The sequence below is a fragment of the Alosa pseudoharengus genome, unplaced genomic scaffold (assembly GCF_046254945.1).
Source record: "Alosa pseudoharengus isolate Yale_2024_CS ecotype anadromous, Long Island Sound unplaced genomic scaffold, YU_APseudo_1.1 YU_APseudo_1.1_scf_6, whole genome shotgun sequence".
Taxonomy (NCBI): domain Eukaryota; kingdom Metazoa; phylum Chordata; class Actinopteri; order Clupeiformes; family Clupeidae; genus Alosa; species Alosa pseudoharengus.
In genome coordinates this window covers 37,643,199-37,665,914 of record NW_027468848.1, presented here as the reverse complement: position 1 = coordinate 37,665,914, position 22,716 = coordinate 37,643,199, and the positions used below count along the sequence as shown (strand labels likewise).

Here is a 22,716-nt window from a genome sequence, read left to right as displayed (position 1 = left end):
CTTCACGATTTCCCTTCATAGGCCTACGTTTCTCTCCCTTTCTTGCGCGCTGAGACGCGTTCTCAATTAAATGGAGTAGGCTAGCATATGTTCAAGTTGGATCTTAATGGAGAGGACCCGAAACGTATCATCTTTATGTAACATGCTGTTGATACATTTTGACATTGTAAACGTTCTCTAACAAGAATGCAAATCAGTTTGCAGTAAAGCTAATATTTATTATTTAATATTGGTCCTTCCTCTGTCTCTTGGTGCCCTACACACAGTGCGTGTTGCGTGTGGTAGTAACAGCAGCACTGATCACTGTGCTCTTCCTGTTTGTGTCCACTATGTGTTTTGTTTTTTCTCGTTGCGAGGTGAAAGCATCTCTGGGGTGACTGGCGAGACTTTTTTGACTCGAGACATGTCAAGTCATTACAAGTCAAAGAGGCAAAGTCCGAGTCAAGTCTCGAGTGAATAGTATTCAAGTCCAAGTCGAGTCGCAAGTCATGCCGAATTTTATCAAGTCGAGTCTGAAGTCATTCAAATCATGACTGGAGTCTGACTCGAGTCCAAGTCATGTGACTCGAGTCCACATGTCTGGTAAAGACCCACAGAGTTGTGCCTCTTATAGGCCTATAAGTTTGCTTAATTGCGACTATAAAATTATCACCAAGTTGTTATCGAAAAGATTAGAAGCAATTCTCCCTAAATTGATAAAATTAGATCAAACTGGATTTATTAAAGGTCGTCACTCATCTGATAATACTAGACGGCTGTTTAACATCATACATTATCTGAATCAGGAAAAAATACCCTCATTATTAATATCACTTGATGCTGAGAAGGCGTTTGATCGTTTAGAGTGGGATTTTTTGTTTTTGGTACTAAATAAATTTAATCTAGGCTATAATTTTATGGATCAAAGCAATATATGACACTCTGTTTGTACAAATAGTGTGGAATCTCCCCCAATGCAACTAGGAAGGGGTACCAGGCAAGGCTGCCCTCTTTCCCCATTATTATTTGTTATTGCTTTAGAACCGTTTGCTGAGATGATCAGAATGAATCCTATAATAAAGGGAGTGACTGCAGGTACACTACACCATAAAATTTCACTATATGCCGACGACACTCTATTATTTGTTACTGAACCTATGTCAACTCTATGCCATGTTTTGGCAGACATTCAAACATTTTCTAAGACTTCAGGGTATAAGGTTAATTTACAAAAATCAATTGCTTGCCCTCTAAATATCCCACATGGAAACAATGTTAAAGAAGAATGCCCCTTCTCTTGGTCAGTAGATGGCTTTAAATATCTTGGAGTACAAGTGACACCCACCTTGGACAAACTATTTCAGGAAAATTACAACCCGTTGCTGGAAAAATGCAAAAAGAAACTTCAGACTTGGTCGGCTCTCCCACTGTCCCTTATTGGGAAAGTCAATGTTATCAAAATGAGTATACTCCCTAAGTTTATTTATGCATTTAATATGTTGCCATGTTATATTCCCTTTGCTTTTTTTAAGCTAATCAATAGATGTCTAACAAAATTTATATGGAACAATAAGACCCCCAGGATTAAGCTGTCCACTTTAACAAAGTCATGTATTAATGGGGGGTTAGGACTTCCAAACTTTCTATGGTACTACTGGGCCTGTCAAGTTAGAAATATAATAAGTTGGAAGCTGGGAACTAGTTCGCTTTGGGTCACATTGGAATCACTAACATGCTATCCATTGGAGATCACAACAACACTTTATGTTAACAAATTGCAGTCCCTGATGAGTGTAGGGATGCCCCCTTTACAAACTACATTGAAAGTTTGGCAGGACTGCAATAGGTATTTGAATACAGAAGGCCATATAAGCAAAGAGTCTCCTATTGCATTTAACCCCGACTTTCTAGCTCTCTCTCAAACTGATTTTCGAAACTGGACATTTCATGGTCTGAAAACTTTTTCAGACATGTTTGAGGAGGACTCTGAGTCCATCAAATCCTTTACTGATATTTGTGCAGAATATCAAATACCCAGAACAGACTTTTTTAAATATTTGCAAGTTCGTCACATCATTGTATCTTTACATAAAAAGGGACAACTTAGATTCTATCCCACTGAGCTGGAACAATTTATTATTACTGCTACTTCGGTTAAGGGGAAGATATCCCACCTGTACAGAACTCTATCTGAAAGTTCACAGAACTCTTTTTTGTCTCTGAGAACAAACTGGGAAATAGAGTTTAAAATGACTTTCAGTGAAAAAGAATGGTTAATTCTGTGCACCCAATTTACCTCACCTTTGACTACAAACATTAAAGTTAAAGAAAGTAATTATAAATTCCTGTATAAATACTATATAACTCCAGTGAAGCTTAATAAGTTTGATGGCACTAATTCTCCTATGTGTAGAAAATGTGAAACTGAATTTGGAACATTTATGCATTTATTTTGGCATTGTAAAGCTGTTCACTCCTTTTGGGAGAAGATTCATAAAGCAATTCAGGATATGTGTAACTGTACTTTTGAGCTGTGCCCTTTGTTATATTTGTTGAATTACAATGTGGAAAATAAGTTTCCCTATACAAGAAAATGTGTGTTTATAATGCTTTCCTATTTTGCTAAAAAATGTATACTTAGTACATGGATTTCCCAGTCAGGACCCACTTTAGGTCAATGGCTGGAACAAATAATAGACTTGTTGCCCATCGAAGAAATCACAAGTAAACGACATTTAAGACTGCAAGATTACTTATCCACTTGGTCCTTAATATTGAATTATATACATACTATAAAATGACTAAATTAGATTGAATAATGGACAGACTGTGATAACGTAGGATTATTATTATTATTGTTCTGATTGTTATTGTCTTTTTTTTTTCTTTTTTTTCTTTTCTGTCCTGTGGATGTGTCTAGATGTGTTGTCCCTGCTGTTTTGTGTCCTGTGGATGTGTCTAGATGTGTTGTCCCTGCTGTTTTGTGTGTTGTCGTGTTTCGATGTGTGTGTGTTGTATGTGCTAAATTGTGAATAAAAATAAATAAATAAATAAAATATATCTATTATGCGAATTGACCTTTTGACCTACCCATGTCAAAACACATATGATGCACTCAGCTAACTGCCCTACATAATACACAAAGCTTATTAACACATTAAAGTTGGTTTGACACAAACTCGACCCTCGTAGTCAGTGCTAAATAGATTTTTCGAATGTGTCGAATATCCAACGTCCAATATAAAACCAACTTTACCACGGTGCTGAACACATCTGCAAAAGAAGGGGGCGGTTATGTTAACTCCAGAGGCAAAGTAGCCTAAACAGTCCAGCCAGTTAACATGAAAGCCAGTTACCGTACAACACCGGATCAGTGTTTGCATATTTAACATGTTTCATAGCCTACACGTGTTTCAACACTGCATTTCGGTCGTTGCTTTTACCTTACCGAAAGCCTATGCATGCCAGAATGCAGCTGCTGCCTGTCTGCAGCCTAGGCCTACTTCCAAGACTCCAAAGCTGCTTGCTGTCGGATTCGGTTCCGAGGACACAAGTTGTCAATTGTGTATCAACAACGCTCAATAACAGTTTATGAGATGTGTTAATCAATTAAATTCAGCTGGTTCTGGAGTAGGCTATTCAACTAGCCCGCTTGCTTGCGAGACTCAGGCTGCGCAGTCGGCACCCGCTTTATTTGGGTTTTGGGTTGCCAGGTTTTAGCCTATGACAAAACAGTTGAAATTGAAACTAAGTGATCGTGTATGTGTAGGGTGTTTTTCATACAAAATCTGGCAACCTGGGAGATGTCAGACTAATAGAAAAAATGAATGGATCAATGATTTTAAAATTAAGTTTGATGGCCATGCAAATTACGGTAGTTTTCCGGGAGAAACGGGAGGGTGCTGGGAGATGACCTTGAAATACGGGAGAAACCCGGGAAAAACGGGAGTGTTGACAGGTATGGTGAGTACACCAGTACAGACTCTGTGATTGACAGTCAGATCTCACACAGCCCTGCTCTGATTGGACCAGAAGAACCGGGAGCTGTGGATTTTTGCAAAACAAGTAACAGGCTCTAGGTGAAGGTAGAAGTGCAGGTTTTTTTCCCAAAACCGGCTGATTTATGTTGTTCTGTTGGAGCATAGTGTCGGTTTCAGTGAATATGATCAATAAAATCTTGCCAACTGCAGCTTTAACTTATGCACAGCACTGTACACCACTCATGTACATCAGTTATTTTAAAACCAATTTATATTTCAGCGAATAAAAACTCTTTGTAATCCATGCATTATGACTTGAATGGACCATTTATTAACAGTACAAACTGAGGGAAGCAAATCCAGTGTTTACAGTGTTCAACTTCAGCTGTACATTTCAACAAAATCAGAAGAGGCAATAAATACAAATATAAAATAAAACAAGTAGCAAGTCAAAGGGTCAACAAGACACTTCTGAAACTATGTACAATCATTGACATACATACTCTTAACTACTTCTTGGCAAGAATCCCATTAAAACCTATATGTTATTGCTTACAATATTCACATGCATTCACAAGGATACAAAGAACTGGGTACATACTGTATTCCACATTACAGTGATTTACACAATGAAGAGTCACAGTCTGTGTCTTCACTCAGAGAGATGTAGAGACTGTGTCATACCAGGAGACGCAGGGAGTTGATGTGGAGGTGGTAGAGGAAGTCTGCGTATGAGGCTCCGCCGTTGGGGCTCTTGTCCTCGACGAGGAGACGCTGTATGGTGTCCTCACAGCTATCACCCTGCTTAACCACCTTCAGCTGAGGGCAGGTAGATAGATAGATAAATAAATAACCCAAAAATAAACAATATCACCTGTTCAGTGGCAGTATTTAGTGCAACAAAATGGCAAATTATATTTTAGAAGACAAAAGATACTTGTCTCAAAGCTAAAGCCACTAAAGCCACTTTTTCAATAGGGATCATGTCCTCAATGGCAGCATAAACAGTGCATGTCTATCATCTGTTGTCACCACTGGCCTCTTCTACAAACTGAATTTTGGAATATTAAAACCCCCTCATAACTTTGTTTCTGACGTGCCTCCCACAATAATTCATCACACTATATGAACTTCATCCAGCCTTACCGATGCAGTGAAGGGTGAGTTTAACTGTAGAGTTTCTATTAGAGTCCTCACATGGACTGACAGGGGGGTATCCAGTATAGGCATTTTTATCTGCCAAAAAACACAGAAGAAACATGTTTAGTATTTTTTCAATGAGTGACTTGTGACTACAGAGCAGTGAGGATGGTGCTTAGCATTCTGCCTCACCTCCCCTGACGTGACTGAGGAGAAGCAAGAGTTGCTGAAGAGCTCCATCAGGGCTTGCCTGGAGACCCCATGGCCCATCCAGAGCACCAGGGCTGAGGGGGAGTAGGCCAGGTACAGACCACTGGGGTCAAGGCTGGAGGCACTGCAGCGCACCACCTCTCCCACATGGGGGCGCTCATCACCCACACACTGAAACACAGTTTAAGTAGCAGGTTTTTACCTTCACTGATTTGATCCCTTTTATGGTAATAAACACTTTTCTCTAGAGGAGAATAATAATAATAATAATAATAATAATAATAATAATAATAATAATAATAATAATTGTGCAATACTGTGTACTGTACAGGCTTTTTTATTTTTTATTTGAGTCATCTACTTTTTCTGTGCAGGCAGTACAGCATGTACATTATCTACCCATTACATACATGTAGGCTACAGTGTCACTTGGAACCTGGGAAATCAGTAGTATTATAGCATGGAGCATTGCACAAATGCAAGTATCTACATATTGTTTTTTCAAAGAGAAGACAAATGAGAGGAAAGTCATGAAATCCATACATTTCTGTCTATGAAAGCAACTTTTTAACCTTAGCATGCCAACTCACCAGAGGGAGAACACAGGGGTAGAAGTGGGAGACTGTGGTCTTGGTGTCCATGGAGAGAATGCGGCTGCGCAGCAGAAGACGCTGATGGACTGAGCTGCGTATGCCAGGCAACACCACCTCGCTCTTCCTCAGGCTGTTTACATACACCGGCAGAACCTTCAGGAACGCAGGCAGGACAAGCTGCAGGAGAATAAGTTTCATACAGGAATGTGTTTACAAAGCCTCTTAAAGGTGCTATGTGGCAGTTGTTTTTATCTAAATTTGATCAAAAATTACTTAGAACTAGCAACAGAATGTGAAGAAACAACCTTTGATGTAATATCAAAAATGCCTATCCTCTGTGTTGTCCAAATATCTACTGAAGTTAGCACGCAAACCAGCTAGTATCGGACCAGCTCTCTTCATATCGTTATATCACTTTGCACCACATATAGTGTTGTACTAAATACTGTACAATGCAAATTACAGACTGAAGACAGTAAAATTGCTTAAAGTGAAATTAATAATCTTTAGGTTTTTGTACTTGATGTACAAAACTTGATGTACTTGATGTACAAAATACACTTTTCACAGGGTTTTCACAGGGGTGGTGGTAGTGTAGTGGAACCTGAACAGTTGAACAGTTGGAACCTGAAGTCCACTTACACATAAAATACAACCTGACACAATTCTTAAAATTCTTTCTCACAATCTTACTTGTCTTATATTCTTATCTTATATTCACTTTGGGTCTGTGTCAATAAGTTTAGCATACCAAGTAAATAGTATCAGTTGCTTGCACTCTGTCCCATTTACCTGTCCTGAGGACACTGGGGTGGAGCTGCAGTGTTTGCGGTAGCAGGCCAGTAACTCAGTCACCTCAGCCTGCAGTTCCTCCCGTAGGCACTGTAGAGGGCGCTCTACCACTGCACAGTACACTGAGTGGCGTGGAGCGGGGAAAAGATGAAGATAACATTTTATACCGTGTGAAGTTAAAGCAAGGAAAAATGTTTGAGCCTGAACTTATCAAAAAACAACCCCAGCCCAGGCCTGAATTCCAGCACGGTGCCCCTCCAAAAATGTTTAACCCTGCTGTAGTCCAGAATGTAGACTTCAGATCATTCTGTTAAATCATCTTGTATGATATCAAACGAGAGGTGAACTCACTCTTTTTGCAGTAGAAGGTGAGAACCGTCTCGGCCTGGCTGTTTCGGAAACTCTCCAGGAGGGAGGCTGAGCAACGCAGACTCAGGCTGTGGACTCTGGTTCTCTTCTCCCCGTGAGGATCCGTGTAAGACAGGACAACCTGAAGCAGGCAGATCAGTCATGATCAGGCATTTTAACACCAAGGACACCTAAGGAACGTCTACTAAGATATCACAATCAAGACTTTCCATCTGTGATTCCTCGGTGGAATATTTTGCCTATTGTTGAGATTTCATTTTTACCTAACATCTAACTAATTCATTCTCTTCACATTTGTGGTTTGAATGTTTTTAAATGTATTTGACCTAACTTTAAACTGTTCATTTTTAATGCTAATACAATGTTTATTGCTATTGTTGTATTGTCACTTTTGAACATAAACATAAACAAAGGGGCATGCCATATCACTTTAACCATCTCAGACCTCTTCAACAGAAATCGAATAGGCATTCTTTCAATATTGGGCTGGACACACATTTATTAAGCTTGTTGAGCTGAAGAGCACCTTCAGTGGGAAGCTACTCTCTCCCAAATGTCTATCTGAGACACAGAAGGTCATTCCTTCCAATGGCCATCAAACTATATAACTCCTTACCTCTTTGCCACAGTGATGAAGTGTTTCTTATTCTTATTCTTAATGTGGTGACATGTAAATTAGCTTAAGAGCCACACCAAACTGCAGCCATCTGACCTGTATGGCTACGCCTTGTGCCTCACTGAGTGGTCGGCTGTGGGTGAACTCCAGGGCCAGTGCCGTGTTCCAGTCGAGGGCAGCCATGGCAACGAGCCCTGGACAACCACTGGGGATGAATGAGCCATAGCAACCGGACACACTGAGCTCTGAGATAAAAGAAAACACATCACACAAATCTCACTGATTGATGCTTCAATTAACATGTAAGGGTCGAAGTGCTAGCAAGTTGTAAAAGAAACAATAAGTGGTAAATTGACATCATTGAGCGCCCTGTGTTTGTTTACTATGTGAATGACATTAGAAACTGTTTTTTTTATTGATATATAAAATCTATTTTTTTAATTATAGCTTAATACACTTTACCAGTATTTTTGAGTACTACCCAGTTTTCCATGCTACCTACCTTTGCTGGTGAAGACTCTAAGCTGGGCCTTGTATGCCGTGACTGTCTCTACTATCCTATTCAGATCACAGTTTAGTTGCTCCTTCTCCAGTTTCGACTTTAAAAAAACACACAAACCACACTTGTTTCAGTGACATACAGAATAAAAGTTGGATCCTCTTGAACTTAGTTGTAATCTGACACATAGCCTCTTACCTGTAAACTATTGTAGTAGTACAGTCCACCACCTGTCAAGTGGGGGATGTCCCCTGGCCAAGCCCCTCCCACATCCTGCTGAGCGAACAGGAAAAGATGCACGCTGCAGCCTTGACTGACACATGCCTTGGCCAATGAAACGGCAGAATCAGATGACTGGAAAAGTGACTGAAAAATCAGGTGAAGACAAAATGGAGAGAAAGATAAATGTGAGAAAGTAAGCAATCAGTAGAGAGTAAGGTAATACAATTGTAGGTTATTCACTTATACAGTGCCACTGTCAATGGAAATCTACTAGTCTATAAAACAGAGCAGGTATAGAATGTAGTATAGTAGAGGAGAGGACAGGAGATGAGAGGAGAGGACAGAAGATGAGAGGAGAGCAGAGGAGATAAGTTAAGATGAAAGGAGAAAAGAAAAGAGGAGCAGAGGAGATGAGAGGAAAGGAGCGCAGAGGAGAATGGAGACGACCTACTTCCCCAAAGGATGCGTGTGTGTGCTGCTACTACCTTTGGTTTGCTGGAGTTGAAGAAGCCAGAGGAGGCGGGTCTGCTGAGACTCTCGCAGAGGGGAGACGAGTGGAACACCAGCAGCTTCCCAGGACAGCCCACTGCCTGTGGAAGACAGGCACAAACAACACTCACTGTTTCTGAATGGACAACAGAGCTGATCTGAGAGCATTACACGTCTTTCCAGGCACTTGCACATCTTTGTAGAACTTTGGTCCTTACAAGTTACAATGACGATCACATTTACATTTCCCCGTTTTTTTTTTTAACCAAAAGAACTTAGGGGGAAGATGTACTAACACATTTGCGCCCACTTGAAGCATAATTTCTTCGCAACGTTCATGTAAAAACACACCGTGGTACAAACAGGCTGCACTTAAACTACAGAGTGCCCGTCGCAGGAGCAGAGAATGGCAAGCTGCGCTTTTCTGTGTCATATATATGCATTATGGGAAGGTCAGGGGAAAAGTCGGAGTTTCGCGTAAAAGGATGGGAGGAGAAACGTAAAATGTGCCTAATTATGTATTCCCCTGTATGTACAAAAACTGCCAGTGAAAGCACACATCTGTTTTGCGGTGAAATATTTCCTCCTTTTAAAAGCAGATGCATTCAAATTGTGGTGAAATGCGTCAGTAAGAGAAATGTTCAAAGACAACAGAATCGATATTCAGAGCACCAGTTTTGCTTCTTTGTACTATGATAGAAGCAACCTTAACTTTTGCTGGCCTTTGTAATGTCTAATTATCACTTTTTACATCATTCACTTTCTTTCAAACTTTCCTACTGTACCTGCTAGATTTGGCTATTACTGTACACGTGCAAAAGTAGTTAGAGTATTTTCTTAAAGGAAAATTCCGGTATTTCGCACTTTAAAGCAACACCAAAGAGTTTTTTGTACCATAAAATAATGTTTCCAAAATCGTTTCAGTGGTTCATTAACTTGTAACAGGGTGAACGGCACTTCTGCATTCGCTTCGCAGCCCTCTATCGGCTATAACCGCACTATGTAAGTTTGCCAGATCGGGTAGCGGATCTGTAGTTCGATGGAATGAGACATAAGAAACTACAAATTTGACTTGCGTTTGATGTCGCAATACATCGTACTTTCATAAATCATGCAACATATTCTACCTTGTCTGTGGACATTGTTATTTGCAAAGCCGGTGCTGGATAAACAAATAGCGTGCGTGCGACAGAGGGGAAAGTTCTTTGGTGTTGCTTTAAGTCCCTTTTCTGGTTTGTTTTGGATGAACTAGAGTTGTGGACACCTAAATTTTGACGATTGGTCCTGTCTCGACTTTTCTGACTCGTTTTGAATCGCCTTTACTGTTTCAGAGTGGTTGCAACAGGCATGCACAAACATGTCCTAAAAGAACCCTCTCCGAGTGGTTAGTGGTGTTTGTTGATTATTTAAATTAAATATATCGGCGCAATGTATGATTTCCAGCTGTCTTATTTGCTATTGTGGAACTATTTTTTCAGACACCTCACAACCGTGTATAAACTTCCGCTCAATATTTAAGCCTGAAGCATAGACGGTGGTGCAGTAATATCAACGTGCAATGAGTCTTCCAACAGAAATCAATGGGATTTTGTATTTCGCTATGCTACTTGTTTTGGAACATCAACGAACACCACTAACCACTCGGTGAGTTGCACAGTTTTGAAAAAGAACGTTAAGGGTTGTTTTAGGACATGTTTATGCATGCCTGTTGCAGCCACTCTGAAGTAGTCAAAGGCGATTCAAAACGAGTCAGAAAAGTCGAGACAGGACCAATCGTCAAAATTTCGGTGTCCACCACTCTAGTTCATCCAAGTGGAGTAGAATACTGCTCTGCATTATCTCTGTGCTTGTTGACATCTTCTTATCATGTATTGTATTATTTTATGGCCGCCAAACATTTGATTCCTTTTTGATGTTGTCACCAGTTGACTCTGTTGAACTGTGCTTATGATTGAATAATGCTGTCAGATGTGGGCAGCGCAAATTGTAGTAGAGTTCGGAGAAAGGCGCTGATTACCCGATGAGCTACAGGTATGATAAATAGCATATAAAATGAAGATGCACAGCGTGCGCTTTCTGCGCTTTGGCCATGGCGCTGATAACGCTGCGTTCACAAATGTATGTAAATCAGGCTATAATACAGGTATACACTTGATCACCATGTATGGTTCCTCAGTATTGAGCCCATTACCCTGCGGAGTTACAGAAACACAGGCAAGACAATTTGCTGACCCACCTGCAGGATCTTGAGTCCCATGGAGACGACAGTATCGTGAGGTAAGGAGGCAGAACCCTGGGACTCTGAGGTAAATAAAGGGATCTGCTGCAGCACGCTAGACAGGAAATAAACAAAAACAGAGAAACACCCAGTGAGTGAACATGTTATTTATCATTCTTATATATAAAAAATGTGTGTATATATATATTTTATATATATATATATATATATAAAAACATCACAACAACAGTGTCCTTGAAGAAGCTATGTGGCAATAATAACTTCAGGGGATATCTGGGCGGTATTCCAAGTACGTGATTTAGTGACAAACCTGGGTAAATTAACTAAGGGTACAACAAGAACCCTATGGCATTGTTTTGTTAGGAGAATGAAGCCATATAGCTCTTCTATTAGGAGGTTTACCCCTTACTCTGAGTTAACTTACCCAGGTTTGTCACTAAACCACATACTTGGAATACCCCACTGGACATCACACAGCATAGGAACCGACTGGTTCTTCAAATTTGGTTGGTCATTTCTGGATACTTTACAGTAAACAAAAAGAAAATCCACATAGCACCTTTAAGGTGCGGGCAATTGTCTGCCTCTAGGCGCAGACCTCTGAATGATGTGTTTACACTCGCTGAGGGGAACCAGAAGGCCTTCGGTCAGAGGGAGCTCCAGCTCATCCGTCTCAGTGACGACCAGCATGTGTGGGCGGGACAAGCTTGCACTCAGGTTGTAGAGGTGAACTCTGTGGTCGTAGGTGAGCAGTCCCACACGCAGGGCACACTGCTCTGTGTCTTCCTCCCTTAAAAATAAACAAACAACACAGTTGAGTCAAATACATGCCTTGGAAGTGTGAGTAGGACTTTAGGTTTTGTTTACGTGTATGTGTATGTGTATGTGTGTCTGTGTGTGTGGGTCTGTGTGTGTGGGTCTGTGTGTGTGCGAGTGTGGGTCTGTGTGTGTGTATCTGTCTGTCTGTCTGTCTGTATGTAAGTGTAGCATACCTATACACAGTGTCCAGGAGTGTGTGCAGTTGCTGGCATATTGACTCTAACTGGCCGACTGTCAGGGAAGTGTCCGACACATCCACAGCCAGGAGAAGACTGGCCGCTTCCTCCTGCACAAAGTCAAACATAACTGTGAATCTGTGATTAGCTAATATAAGTGTAACACAAAAAAGACAAACATCCATCATACACACAGCATACTGTAGGCCAGTGGTCCCCAAACTTTTTCTTCCGAGGGCCAGCTCACTATGCCTGGCTCTAAGAGAGGGCCAGAGACTCGGAGTATATCAGTAACCATAAATAGCTTAGTGCTGTGAACAATAGCAGTCTACCTTAGTTGAATATTACATTACATTTAATCTATAGGCTATTGCAATTTAATACCATTGTTAACTGTGTTTATATTGCCATCATGCCATATCAGTGTAAAACGATACTCAAATTAAATAATACTAATAAAAAGGCTTTTGCATTCCCAAAACAAGTATATTTTATTAAAAATGTGTGAACTCTGAACTCTGAAGTTCTCAAACTATGAGAATTTTATGAAGCGCTGAAGTGGTCTGAAATGACCACCATTCTAACTTTCACTCACCTGAACTTGTGACCTCTTTGTAGGCCTATGAACATTTGAACGAGTGAATACAAAATAGAAATAATTATCCCAGAAAGTCCCAGAAATATGACTTGAATAGAAGTTAGTTAGTTATTAACAATTAATTGATAAACTTTTACAATACTTTGAGCACTGATGCAGTCAGCATAGGCCTCTTACATTGTTTGCAGGAAGGCCTACATTTCATTCCGTTTTTGATGGCAAACGCGAAACAGCGCCAAAATAACCACCAGTGGACAAAAAGAGTATTACATGTGTACTGTTAAGACTCGCCATAGAGAATGAATGGGGGAAATTGCGGAGGTTATAGTTTGACGAGGTCGTACTCCCGTGCGGGCCGGTTGATATATACCACGGACATGTTTTGGGGGGCCACCCAAAATGAGGTGGCGGGGCGTATCCGGCCCGCGGGCCGTAGTTTGGGGACCACTGCTGTAGGCAATAGATTAGTATACTTTAATTGATACTATTAAACAGATAATAGAAATATTGTCATATTCTCACATCTGCTTTAACATATCATATTATGTCATATCATCTTCTTAGTTTTAAACTCATCTACAAAAAGTTTGCGTAAAATGGCGGCACACATGGGTACTTCAGGTCCATCAGCCACTGTATTTAATGTTGGTTTTCATTCTCATGCACTTTATATTATGTGTACAACTTTTATGTTGTTTCTTCTTGTCAGTCACACCAAGGACCTGAGGACATGCAATTTTGTCCCACTGTTTGCATGGATGAGATGACAACAAAGAGAGCATGAACTTGAACATGCTTATGTGAACACTCAAATCTATGCCGTGCTTAATTCCTGACCTTATTTCGTTCAAGTATTTCATAGGAGCCCAAACTCAACTCTGGTCTCTTGTCTGCATCTGCCCTGCGGCTGTGGCAGTCTGTGGGCTGGTAGAGCTGCCAGGCCACTGGAAAGAGCACAGTGGAGGGTTCGTTAGAAAAGCAAGAACAACAGCACGCTAACCATGAGAGGGCATTCATAAGGGCCAGACATAAACTAAAGCTCAGGAAGAGGACCCAACTACTGTCCAACTACTTTCAACATAGTGGTTAATACCCTATTAAGTGAAGTCACAGCATAAAATGAAAAGAAGTGAACCTGAACCTGTCATTTCAATATAATGTCTATCACGTATATTCAAAGTCACAGCACTAAAGTCAGAGTGTTTAGGGATTGTGGTGGGTTATTTGTGTGGTGGGGCAAATATAAAAAGGCATATCACCCAAGGTCTACACATTGTCAATGATACATAGTAGGAAAGGCCTTTGTGGTTAAAAAATGGGAACACGATAGTATGACCCTTCCCCTCACCTTCATTGTATTTGCCACAGAAGGGGCAGTGGAACCGCTGCCCGCAGTCTTGCCAGGTCATGGAAGGGCACATGTAGGCACCACACTCCACACAGCCTCTCAGGCACTCGCCCTCGTCACAAACGGGCACGGGGCGCTATGAAACACAGAACAAAACACACACACACACACACACACAGAGAGTGAGACACACGTGCACACACATACATGCAAGCACACACTTATGCATGCACACACACACACACACACACACACAAAAAGTTGAATTGCATTGCTGAAATGTAACATACAACAATGAACACAAAGTTATTTTAGCATAAGTCCATGCTATTTCGTAATACTTATGTATTACAATATCATATAGCTATAATACATTATATAATTATATATTGTAATAATATACCCAATCTTAGCCAAGAACTTTTTTTTAAATGAGGATGAGGATAGCACACTGAAATATCAACAGAAGGAAGCCTATGAAAGAGAGAGAGAGAGAGATAGAGAGAAAGAGAGAGAGAGAGAGTGAGAGAGAGAGCATGTATTGGCTTTAGACTGACCTCTGCTTTGTGCTGCTTAGCCAGAGGAGCCAAGATGGTGCCCAGGGGCAGGTGGCTTTGCTGGGCAGACTGGGCCTCAGAGGGGAAACTATATGTGGTACAGCGGATGAACCGAGGGCTGGCATTACCTGGAGGATGGCAAAGGGAAGCAGGCAGGCTGTCACTAAACACAGTGTTGGACTTTACTAAACAGCTGCTGTAAGTAATATTTATTTTTCTTAGTAACTTCTGCTAGACTTCAGAGTCTCCAATCAGGGGGACGTTTCTACAAAAGTTAGCAACGGCGTTGCTCAACCACCATGGTATGACGCAACTTGCGACCAAACAACGACACTGTTACACCTGTTTCCAGAAAGCATCGTACCTGTGTCGCAATTCGCTACCTCCGACGTTCGAACACCGTAGTTCCAACAAAGTTGTTGATGATGCAGCGATACATATCATTGGTGGAAACAGTGGCAACGTGTAATACCCCACCCCCTAGAAATTTTCTGTCACGGCCTATGTCGACATTTTTCTAATCTAAACCGAGTGATTAATGCTGGCATTGTCATTGCCATCAGCCAAAACCTAAACCTATTGCAAGCATATAAAACAGTTAACTTAAGCCGACCAATATGAGTCATTATTTGTGTTAAATATCTATGTTGGAAAAAAGATATAGCCTGGACGAATTTCTGGGTATCGCACACTTTATCAGTTGTCTCGTGGCTGAACGGCTGAACGGAGTAGGAGTAGGCCTACGAGACACAGCAATAGGTTTTGACCATACATACATATTTAGTTACTCTACATCAAGAGACCAAGACATCAGTCAAAAACAACTGAATCTACGTGTCACACTAGTTCACCTGCAGGTAGCGAGAAGCAAGAGGACAATCTCACATCATTAGAAAATCGAACCTACAATGCTGGGATAACAAGTCACCTGCTTTAGCCACTACACCATTTATCACTGTGCTGATCTAAAGAGTCTGTGAAGATTATAATTACTAGCCTATCAAAAAGCAAGCCAATACTCAAATTAACATAAATGAACGAGCCAAGTAGGGGAGTCAGTCTAAAATTAAGCTACAGGATAGATCAATCATTAAGTCAAGAGATAAACATCCACTTCGTCACACCAACCGGACCACCGCACCTCCGGACACCAACTGGAACTATCAAGGAACGACACAAGTGCGACTGCCCAGGGGCAGTAGTAGTTCAAACGACCAAACTTTGAGTCCTTGTTTGTGATTGAGAGTTCGAACACCAAATCCAACAACGATGGAGCGAACTACCAAGGTTGCAACGCAAGTTAGCAAACAACGCTTTCTAGAAACGAGCCCCTGGATGTGAAAAGCAGGTTTCATACAGCTCACCCAGATGTTTTGGGGGTTTCTGGGGGAGCAGTATGAAACCCGCTGGCGGGCAGCAACTGATCCCCAGCCTAAAGGTTCACCTTTGTCCTCTATAATGCAGTCAGTGGTTGACAGAGGGGGAAGACTTGATGGTGGTTCAGACACAAACGTCTTCCCCTTCCACTCCAACTGGTCCTCCTGCAACACCTGGACCTGCTCAAAAAACACAGGGCTTAAAGCAGAGAAGAGTCCTGGACCTGCTTAAACAGACACAGGGCTCAAAGCAGAAACAATCTCTGTGCCTGAAGCTATCAGAAGCTTCTTACTTTTCTTACTTTTAATTTTTAAATGGCTTGGCCCGTGAAATCCTGAAACCCTGAAATCTGGCACAGTGCCTGAGAAGTTGAAGCTGTGCAGACATAAATGGGGATGGTGGTGTATGAAGGTGCAATAAAGAATACATTTAAATATGAGACTAGAGGATTTCTGGCACACTTCCCATTGCCAACTATCACCAAAAGACATGACGTTAGCATGCTGGCAACTCTTTTATCAGTGTCAACCGTGCTGTTGGTGGTGTTTGCCAGGTATTTGCAGGACTTTTCAAGAGTTAGATTGCTAATTTTTGACCAAAATTCATCACTGCTTCTATAACATTAATTTAGCAATCAACATATTTTTGGTAGATTTGAGTTCTCTTCAGTGTCTACTGTTTTTCATGAGACATTTTAACATGAACATGAGGCCTCTAGGTCTTTCCCATTTCATCACCTGTCATTCAATCCCACTGTTTCAAAATCCCACCCACTACGCTCTTCTTTCTTATGATGCAATTTATCCGGTTACACATTTAGCTAATATATTTGCATACACTTACATCACTTTCAGGGGCTTTTTGAGGGATTGAAAATGAAAAGAAACATCAATCATTTCATAAAAGTCAGGACATAGTTGTTGTGTTGGCTGACACAAATGGGAAATAATGAAAGGTTATTACTTATTCCTTCCTAGACTAGTGATTATTTGCATTTTTTATTTTATTTTTTTTATTTATCACATTATTTGCTTTTTCCAGAGGACAAAATGCAGAACCTGTGTCCCAAATAACAGTGTTGAATTTTTTTTAAAAACAATCCTACATTGAACAGTGAAAAACCTACTGTATGAAAACAAACATTTAAAAAAGATCTACTGTGCACAGCCTTCTTTATTTTAGAGCTAAATAAGTGAAACACAGAGAACTCACAGCACTGGGAAGAAGCTGAGGGTCCAGACCATACCGAGACTCTGAGCTTGGACTCGACAGCTTACTCCCCTGAATTAGGAAAAGAAGGAAGAGAGACGCAGTGAGATACCAAACATTCTTCAGCAATACAACAGAGAAACAGAGAAACATTCAACAGAGAAAGAAAGAAAACACGAAAGAAAGAAAGAAAGAAAGAAAGAAAGAAAGAAAGAAAGAAAGAAAGAAAGAAAGACATTGGCCTATAAGACTACCACATTCTCTCATATATTTTACCCTACTGAAATCGCTCTCACATAATTCTATAATCATCAATATCATCAATCTAATATAATCTAGTAACACAATAAGCCTTTTTGCAGTAATAGTTTAGAATGCAATGTGCAATATATAATACATAGACAGCCATGTGTACTGTAATATTTGCCTTACAGGTTGTGTGCCTTTCTCTGAGGGTGACTGGGCTTTGCATGTTGTATCAGCAGCAGGCCTAAACAAAGCACCTGCGAAACAAAGCACATTTCATTTGAAATCCAGATCATTCTTTGAGTCCTGTCTAGGAAGAAGTATTACTGCAGCAAAATATTTCATTTTGGCTATACCCATCCCCCAAGCACTGGCAAATGTAATAGTTTGGTTTGAGGAAGTCATCATATAAATTAGATAACCTAGCTACCCCTTTCTAACTACCCCTTTCATGACATTCTGATCACTAAACCTTAGAAACCAGCTCTTAGATCTTGCATCTAGAACATTTCACCACTATCACAATCACAACTGTAACAAAGACAATAAAGCACATGTTTTCTCACTCCCAAGTTCCATTAACGATTCACACAGTTCAAACCCTATGCACACTGTCACATACAGTAGCCTAGGCCTACTTGTATTAGCCACATTGTGTGTAAAACACAGGTCAGTGTTTTGTGCAAATAAAAATTAAATGGTGTCACTACGTATAGCTCATTCCTATATAATCAATGTATTTCGGTAGGTGGGAAATCATGGTATATTCATTCACAATTGTACCGATTAGCCTACAGTTCTACCTACCATTCTGGTCCTGATAGTTAGCGTTCCAGTGGCTCGGTCTCTCCAGGCCCCCAGAGCCTGTTGGTTGGAGTCTAGGTGGTGGTCCAGGCTGACCCACTGGTGGAGGATGAGGGGCTGGGTGTGGAGCTGCAGGTCCAGCCTGACAGGTACTCGTCTGGCACTGGTATGGTGTCTGGAAGGTGTTTGAGAATCCTGCTGGGGAGTTAAGCTGTGGTGGTGTTGTTGCTGAGGGGGCCCAACCATAATAACAGCCCCACAACCCCTCTTGGCCATAGGTGGGACTGGAAGCAGGGACATCCATCTTCCCCTGAGATCTCAGAGGTAGGCTATGTCGAACATAATATATGATAATCACACGTAAGAGCTCCTTAACGTTGGCTGTCGCTTGACTGTTCATGCATGGAGGTGGGTGTTCCTCCAAATGCAACGATACAGGCTTCAGAGGATGATGGTAATGTGTTTCGTTAAAACTGAACACCGAACAAACACTTTCACAGTTAACTGACAGATGCAGAAGACACACATGACGGAAATATTTGTGGTCTGCCTTTCGTTACCTTAATCGACAGGGTCAAATCTGCCTGACACAAGATATCAGCATATTTCATAGGAACCAAGGTTCCGTTATTCTTCGCGCTGTCACCGATCCTATAGCCTGCCTACATAGTGCATATTAGGCCTGTAAGATATGACCTATTAAGTAGTTATTTAAAAAAAACAATGGCACGTTTGTAAATATGACATTTGCAACCTATGGAGAAGACGGGTTTAGGTTTTCCAGCTGGAAGAACGTAGGCTACCATAGTAAAATACCACTTATCTGGCATTGGCTGACTCCCGTGTGTCTGCGCATGTCAGGCAAGATGTGACGTCCGCATTCCTTGTCAGGAATAAATATCCCAAGTAGCCATATAGCCCTAGCCCACAAACTGAGCTGTTTTTTGCGATGTTGTGTTTTTATTTTATTTTATTATTTATATGTGTGTATTTATATGTGTGTATTTCAAGAGAAAGTTCTTAATTTTACATACCATTGTAGGCTATTTCTATGATAACAGAATCGTGATCACCCTGCATAAGATTGTAAATAGCCTACAGCACACTGCCGTTTTTATTTATTTAGGCTACACGTTTATTATTGATCAAAAGTGACTATGTCACTAGGTGGCAGAATGATAACTGTATAAAGAATTATATACGCCCCCTTGTGGACTTCTGTGTCTACACTTTGCAGTAGGACCTATTATTCAATCACATCTTACATTCAGTTGTACGCAGTTGTTGTAATAATTGGATAATGCCTATCTCAATAATTGCCATTTCTCAATATGTCTATAGGAATCTCTCAATCCTTTTGCCCAGAGAGCCATTTCAAAGACACTCATACTCTGACGATCTTCAGAGTAAGTGTTTCTCAGGAACACTTTGTGTAAATCAGTCCCTAGATCATCCTTGACAAAAATTATCCCAGGTTGGATGTCTTTAAATCTCTCTGGCACTTACTGGCCTCACACATGAATAAACCAACCAGTGGACTGTGATGAGAAGGTTACCACTGGGAAAAAAGCCACTACACCCTCTAGAGAAAGTCCTTTCAGGAACCACAGTGGGGTAAGAGGGCAGAAATAAAAATAAAATAAAAAATAAGGGCTGGGACATGAAGAATGGAGAGGTGTGATGATAAATATTTGATTCACTCTTCTCTTTTTGCCCCCTGGCCAAGGTGTTGTAATATTGATGGATACCAGAGGCTAGAAGTCAATGCTCTTAAACTAACACATTTATACACAAGTAGTCTCCTCACACACATTCTCTCTCTCTCTCTCTCTCTCTCTCTCTCTCTCTCTCTCTCTCTCTCACACACACACACACACACACACACACACACACTTGTCCAACCCCAAGACTTACATGTAAACCCCCCTCCTCACATACATACACATACACACACACACGCACACACACGCACACACGCACACACACACACACACACACAAACACACACACACACACACACACACACACACCAAACCCAAGACATGAGTCTGTTCTCCACCCCCTGCATTGCTGAGGTGTGGTCTCATCAAAGACAACCACCCAAACATCTGCTATTTTATTGCTGTGCTTAACCTCACACAGGGAGCAGACACCCCCTGTGACTCAACCACAGGTAAACCACCCCCTTCGTATCTTACAACACTTCTCAGTTCTTCACGGGACAAGGCTACAGAACAATGCACTGCTTCTTTAAGGAGCAAACACACACACAAAAGATATAGGTGCTTAAATTGTTCTTTTCATCACTACGGACCCATAAAGAACCATGACTTGAACCAATACATCAAGTGAAAGGCATTGATATTTTAAGACAGCCATCTGTAGGAATCTGCTTGCATGCCAGACCGTGTATGCAACACCAGGATTACACTACACCTTGCTTTACTAAAACATGTGTGTGACTAGCAGTGTATAGCCTACATGCATCTACACTCTAGACCAGTGGTCCCCAAACTACGGCCCGCCACCTCATTTTCTGTGGCCCCCCAAAACATGTCCGTAGTATATAGCATCCGGCCCGCACGGGAGTACAACATCGTCAAACTAAAACCTCCGCAATTTCCCCCATTCATTCTCTATGGTGAGTCTTAACAGTACACATGTACAGTACTCTTTTTGTCCACCGGTGGTTGTTTTGGCGCTGTTTTGCGTTAGCCATCAAAAACGGAATGAAATGTAGGCCTACCTGCAAACAATGTAAGAGGGCTATGCAGAATGCATCAGTGCTCAAAGTATTTTAAAAGTTTATCAAATAATTGTTAATAACTAACTAACTTCTATTCAAGTAATATTTCTGGGACAATCTGGGATAATTACTTCTATTTTTATTCACTCGTTCAAATGTTCAAAAAGAGTTCACAAAGTTCTCATCAGATGACTGAAAGTTAGAATGGTGATCATTTCAGACCACTTCAGCACCACATAAAATTCTCATATTTTAAGAACTTTTAATTACTTGTAGGATATTCACAACTTGAGCTGTGTATGCAAAGACACATATTTCAGAGTTCACACATTTTTAATAAAATATACTTTTGGGACTCCCTGCTATACTTTTGGGAATGCAAACGTGTTTTTATCAGTATTATTTGATTTTACACTGATATGGCATGATGACAATATAAACACAGCTAACAATGGTATTAAATTGCAATAGCCTATGATTAAATGTAATAGAATATTCAACTAAGCTAGACTGCTGTGTTCACAGCACTAAGCTATTTATGGTTACTGATATATAACTACTCCGAGTCTCTGGCCCTCTCTTGGAGCCAGGCATAGTGAGCTGGCCCTCGGAAGAAAACGTTTGGGGACCACTGCTCTAGACCCTATCCTACCCACATTTGTCTTCTTTGTGTTGCATCTTTACCAAGTGAGGATAGACAATGAGGACACACATGCTGAAATGAGGCAGAGTAGAAAGTTTAAGTTCACTTATTTAGCATAGGGCTGTTTTTCCTGTATGTGTAAGCCTAGTCTTACACTTAAAGAGAACATCAGTGAAGATGTAAACATTTAGTGTAGGACTAGGACTTCCATGTACAGGAAACTGGACCATAGGGACCAGAGTTCCCCATATCTGTCTACTTTCTGTTGCACTCTTACCAAGCGATGAGCCGAAAAGACGAGGACACACATGCGGCAGGGAATGAGTAACAGCAGCAGGTTCAAGTGTATAGCCTCTCACGGGATCTCAGGCATTAAAAGCCAGGTCATGTTTAGAGGCAGATCATTGCCCATATTTTTTCAAACGCCACTGAATTATTCAGACTTTTTGCTCGGAAGGTTTTTTTTTTTTTCTGTTTGTGTGCATGTGTGTGTGTCTTCTTCAAGGCCACTCTGAGAGTGTCAATCTGAGGTCACAGAAAGCAACCTTTTGAGCTGAGGTTACCTCTAGATACAAACACACACACACACACACACACCCACACACACACACACACACACACACACACACACACACACACACACACTTTGACTCAGCATATGTATAGGCACAGCATTGCTAACTCAGAGACCCAGTGCACTAGGAAAGCCCCAGTACAGTCAAATCCCACATGAAACAGAAAGAGAGAGAGAGAGAGAGCAGCACCTCAGCTGCCATCATGCTCTGAGAGAGAACAAGCAATCATTAGAAGGGGAAGATACTCTGATCACATCGCCACCTTTCTTAAAGTAATAAGCGAAAGTAATGTTCTGAACCATAGGACCTGATGTTCTCAGAGAGAAATGTGCACATGTTTACACGCACACACATACATACAGTACACACTACACACACATACATACGTACACACTATACACACACATACATACATACACACTACACACACAAACATACACACTACACACACATACATACAGTACACACTACCAGTGTTGGGGAGTAACGG

At 41.0% G+C, this 22,716-nt stretch overlaps 1 protein-coding gene across 1 annotated transcript; it reads right to left on the bottom strand.

The window, feature by feature from the left end:
• Nucleotides 1–4,285: 4,285 nt before the first annotated feature.
• Nucleotides 4,286–19,021, bottom strand: LOC143106337 (protein transport protein Sec24C). Its single transcript, XM_076270608.1, has 21 exons — nucleotides 18,823–19,021; nucleotides 18,266–18,591; nucleotides 17,645–17,715; nucleotides 17,216–17,284; nucleotides 16,071–16,182; nucleotides 14,627–14,754; nucleotides 14,070–14,205; nucleotides 13,559–13,665; nucleotides 12,121–12,233; nucleotides 11,727–11,918; nucleotides 11,126–11,222; nucleotides 8,886–8,990; nucleotides 8,377–8,544; nucleotides 8,182–8,278; nucleotides 7,776–7,924; nucleotides 7,046–7,184; nucleotides 6,695–6,816; nucleotides 5,900–6,079; nucleotides 5,292–5,480; nucleotides 5,106–5,195; nucleotides 4,286–4,778 (listed from the first exon to the last, which is right to left on the bottom strand). Exons 2-21 carry the CDS (start codon nucleotides 18,564–18,566, stop codon nucleotides 4,638–4,640), a joined length of 2,706 nt encoding a protein of 901 aa, XP_076126723.1. The 5' UTR covers nucleotides 18,567–18,591; nucleotides 18,823–19,021; the 3' UTR covers nucleotides 4,286–4,637.
• Between the last annotated feature and the right edge of the window lie 3,695 nt (nucleotides 19,022–22,716).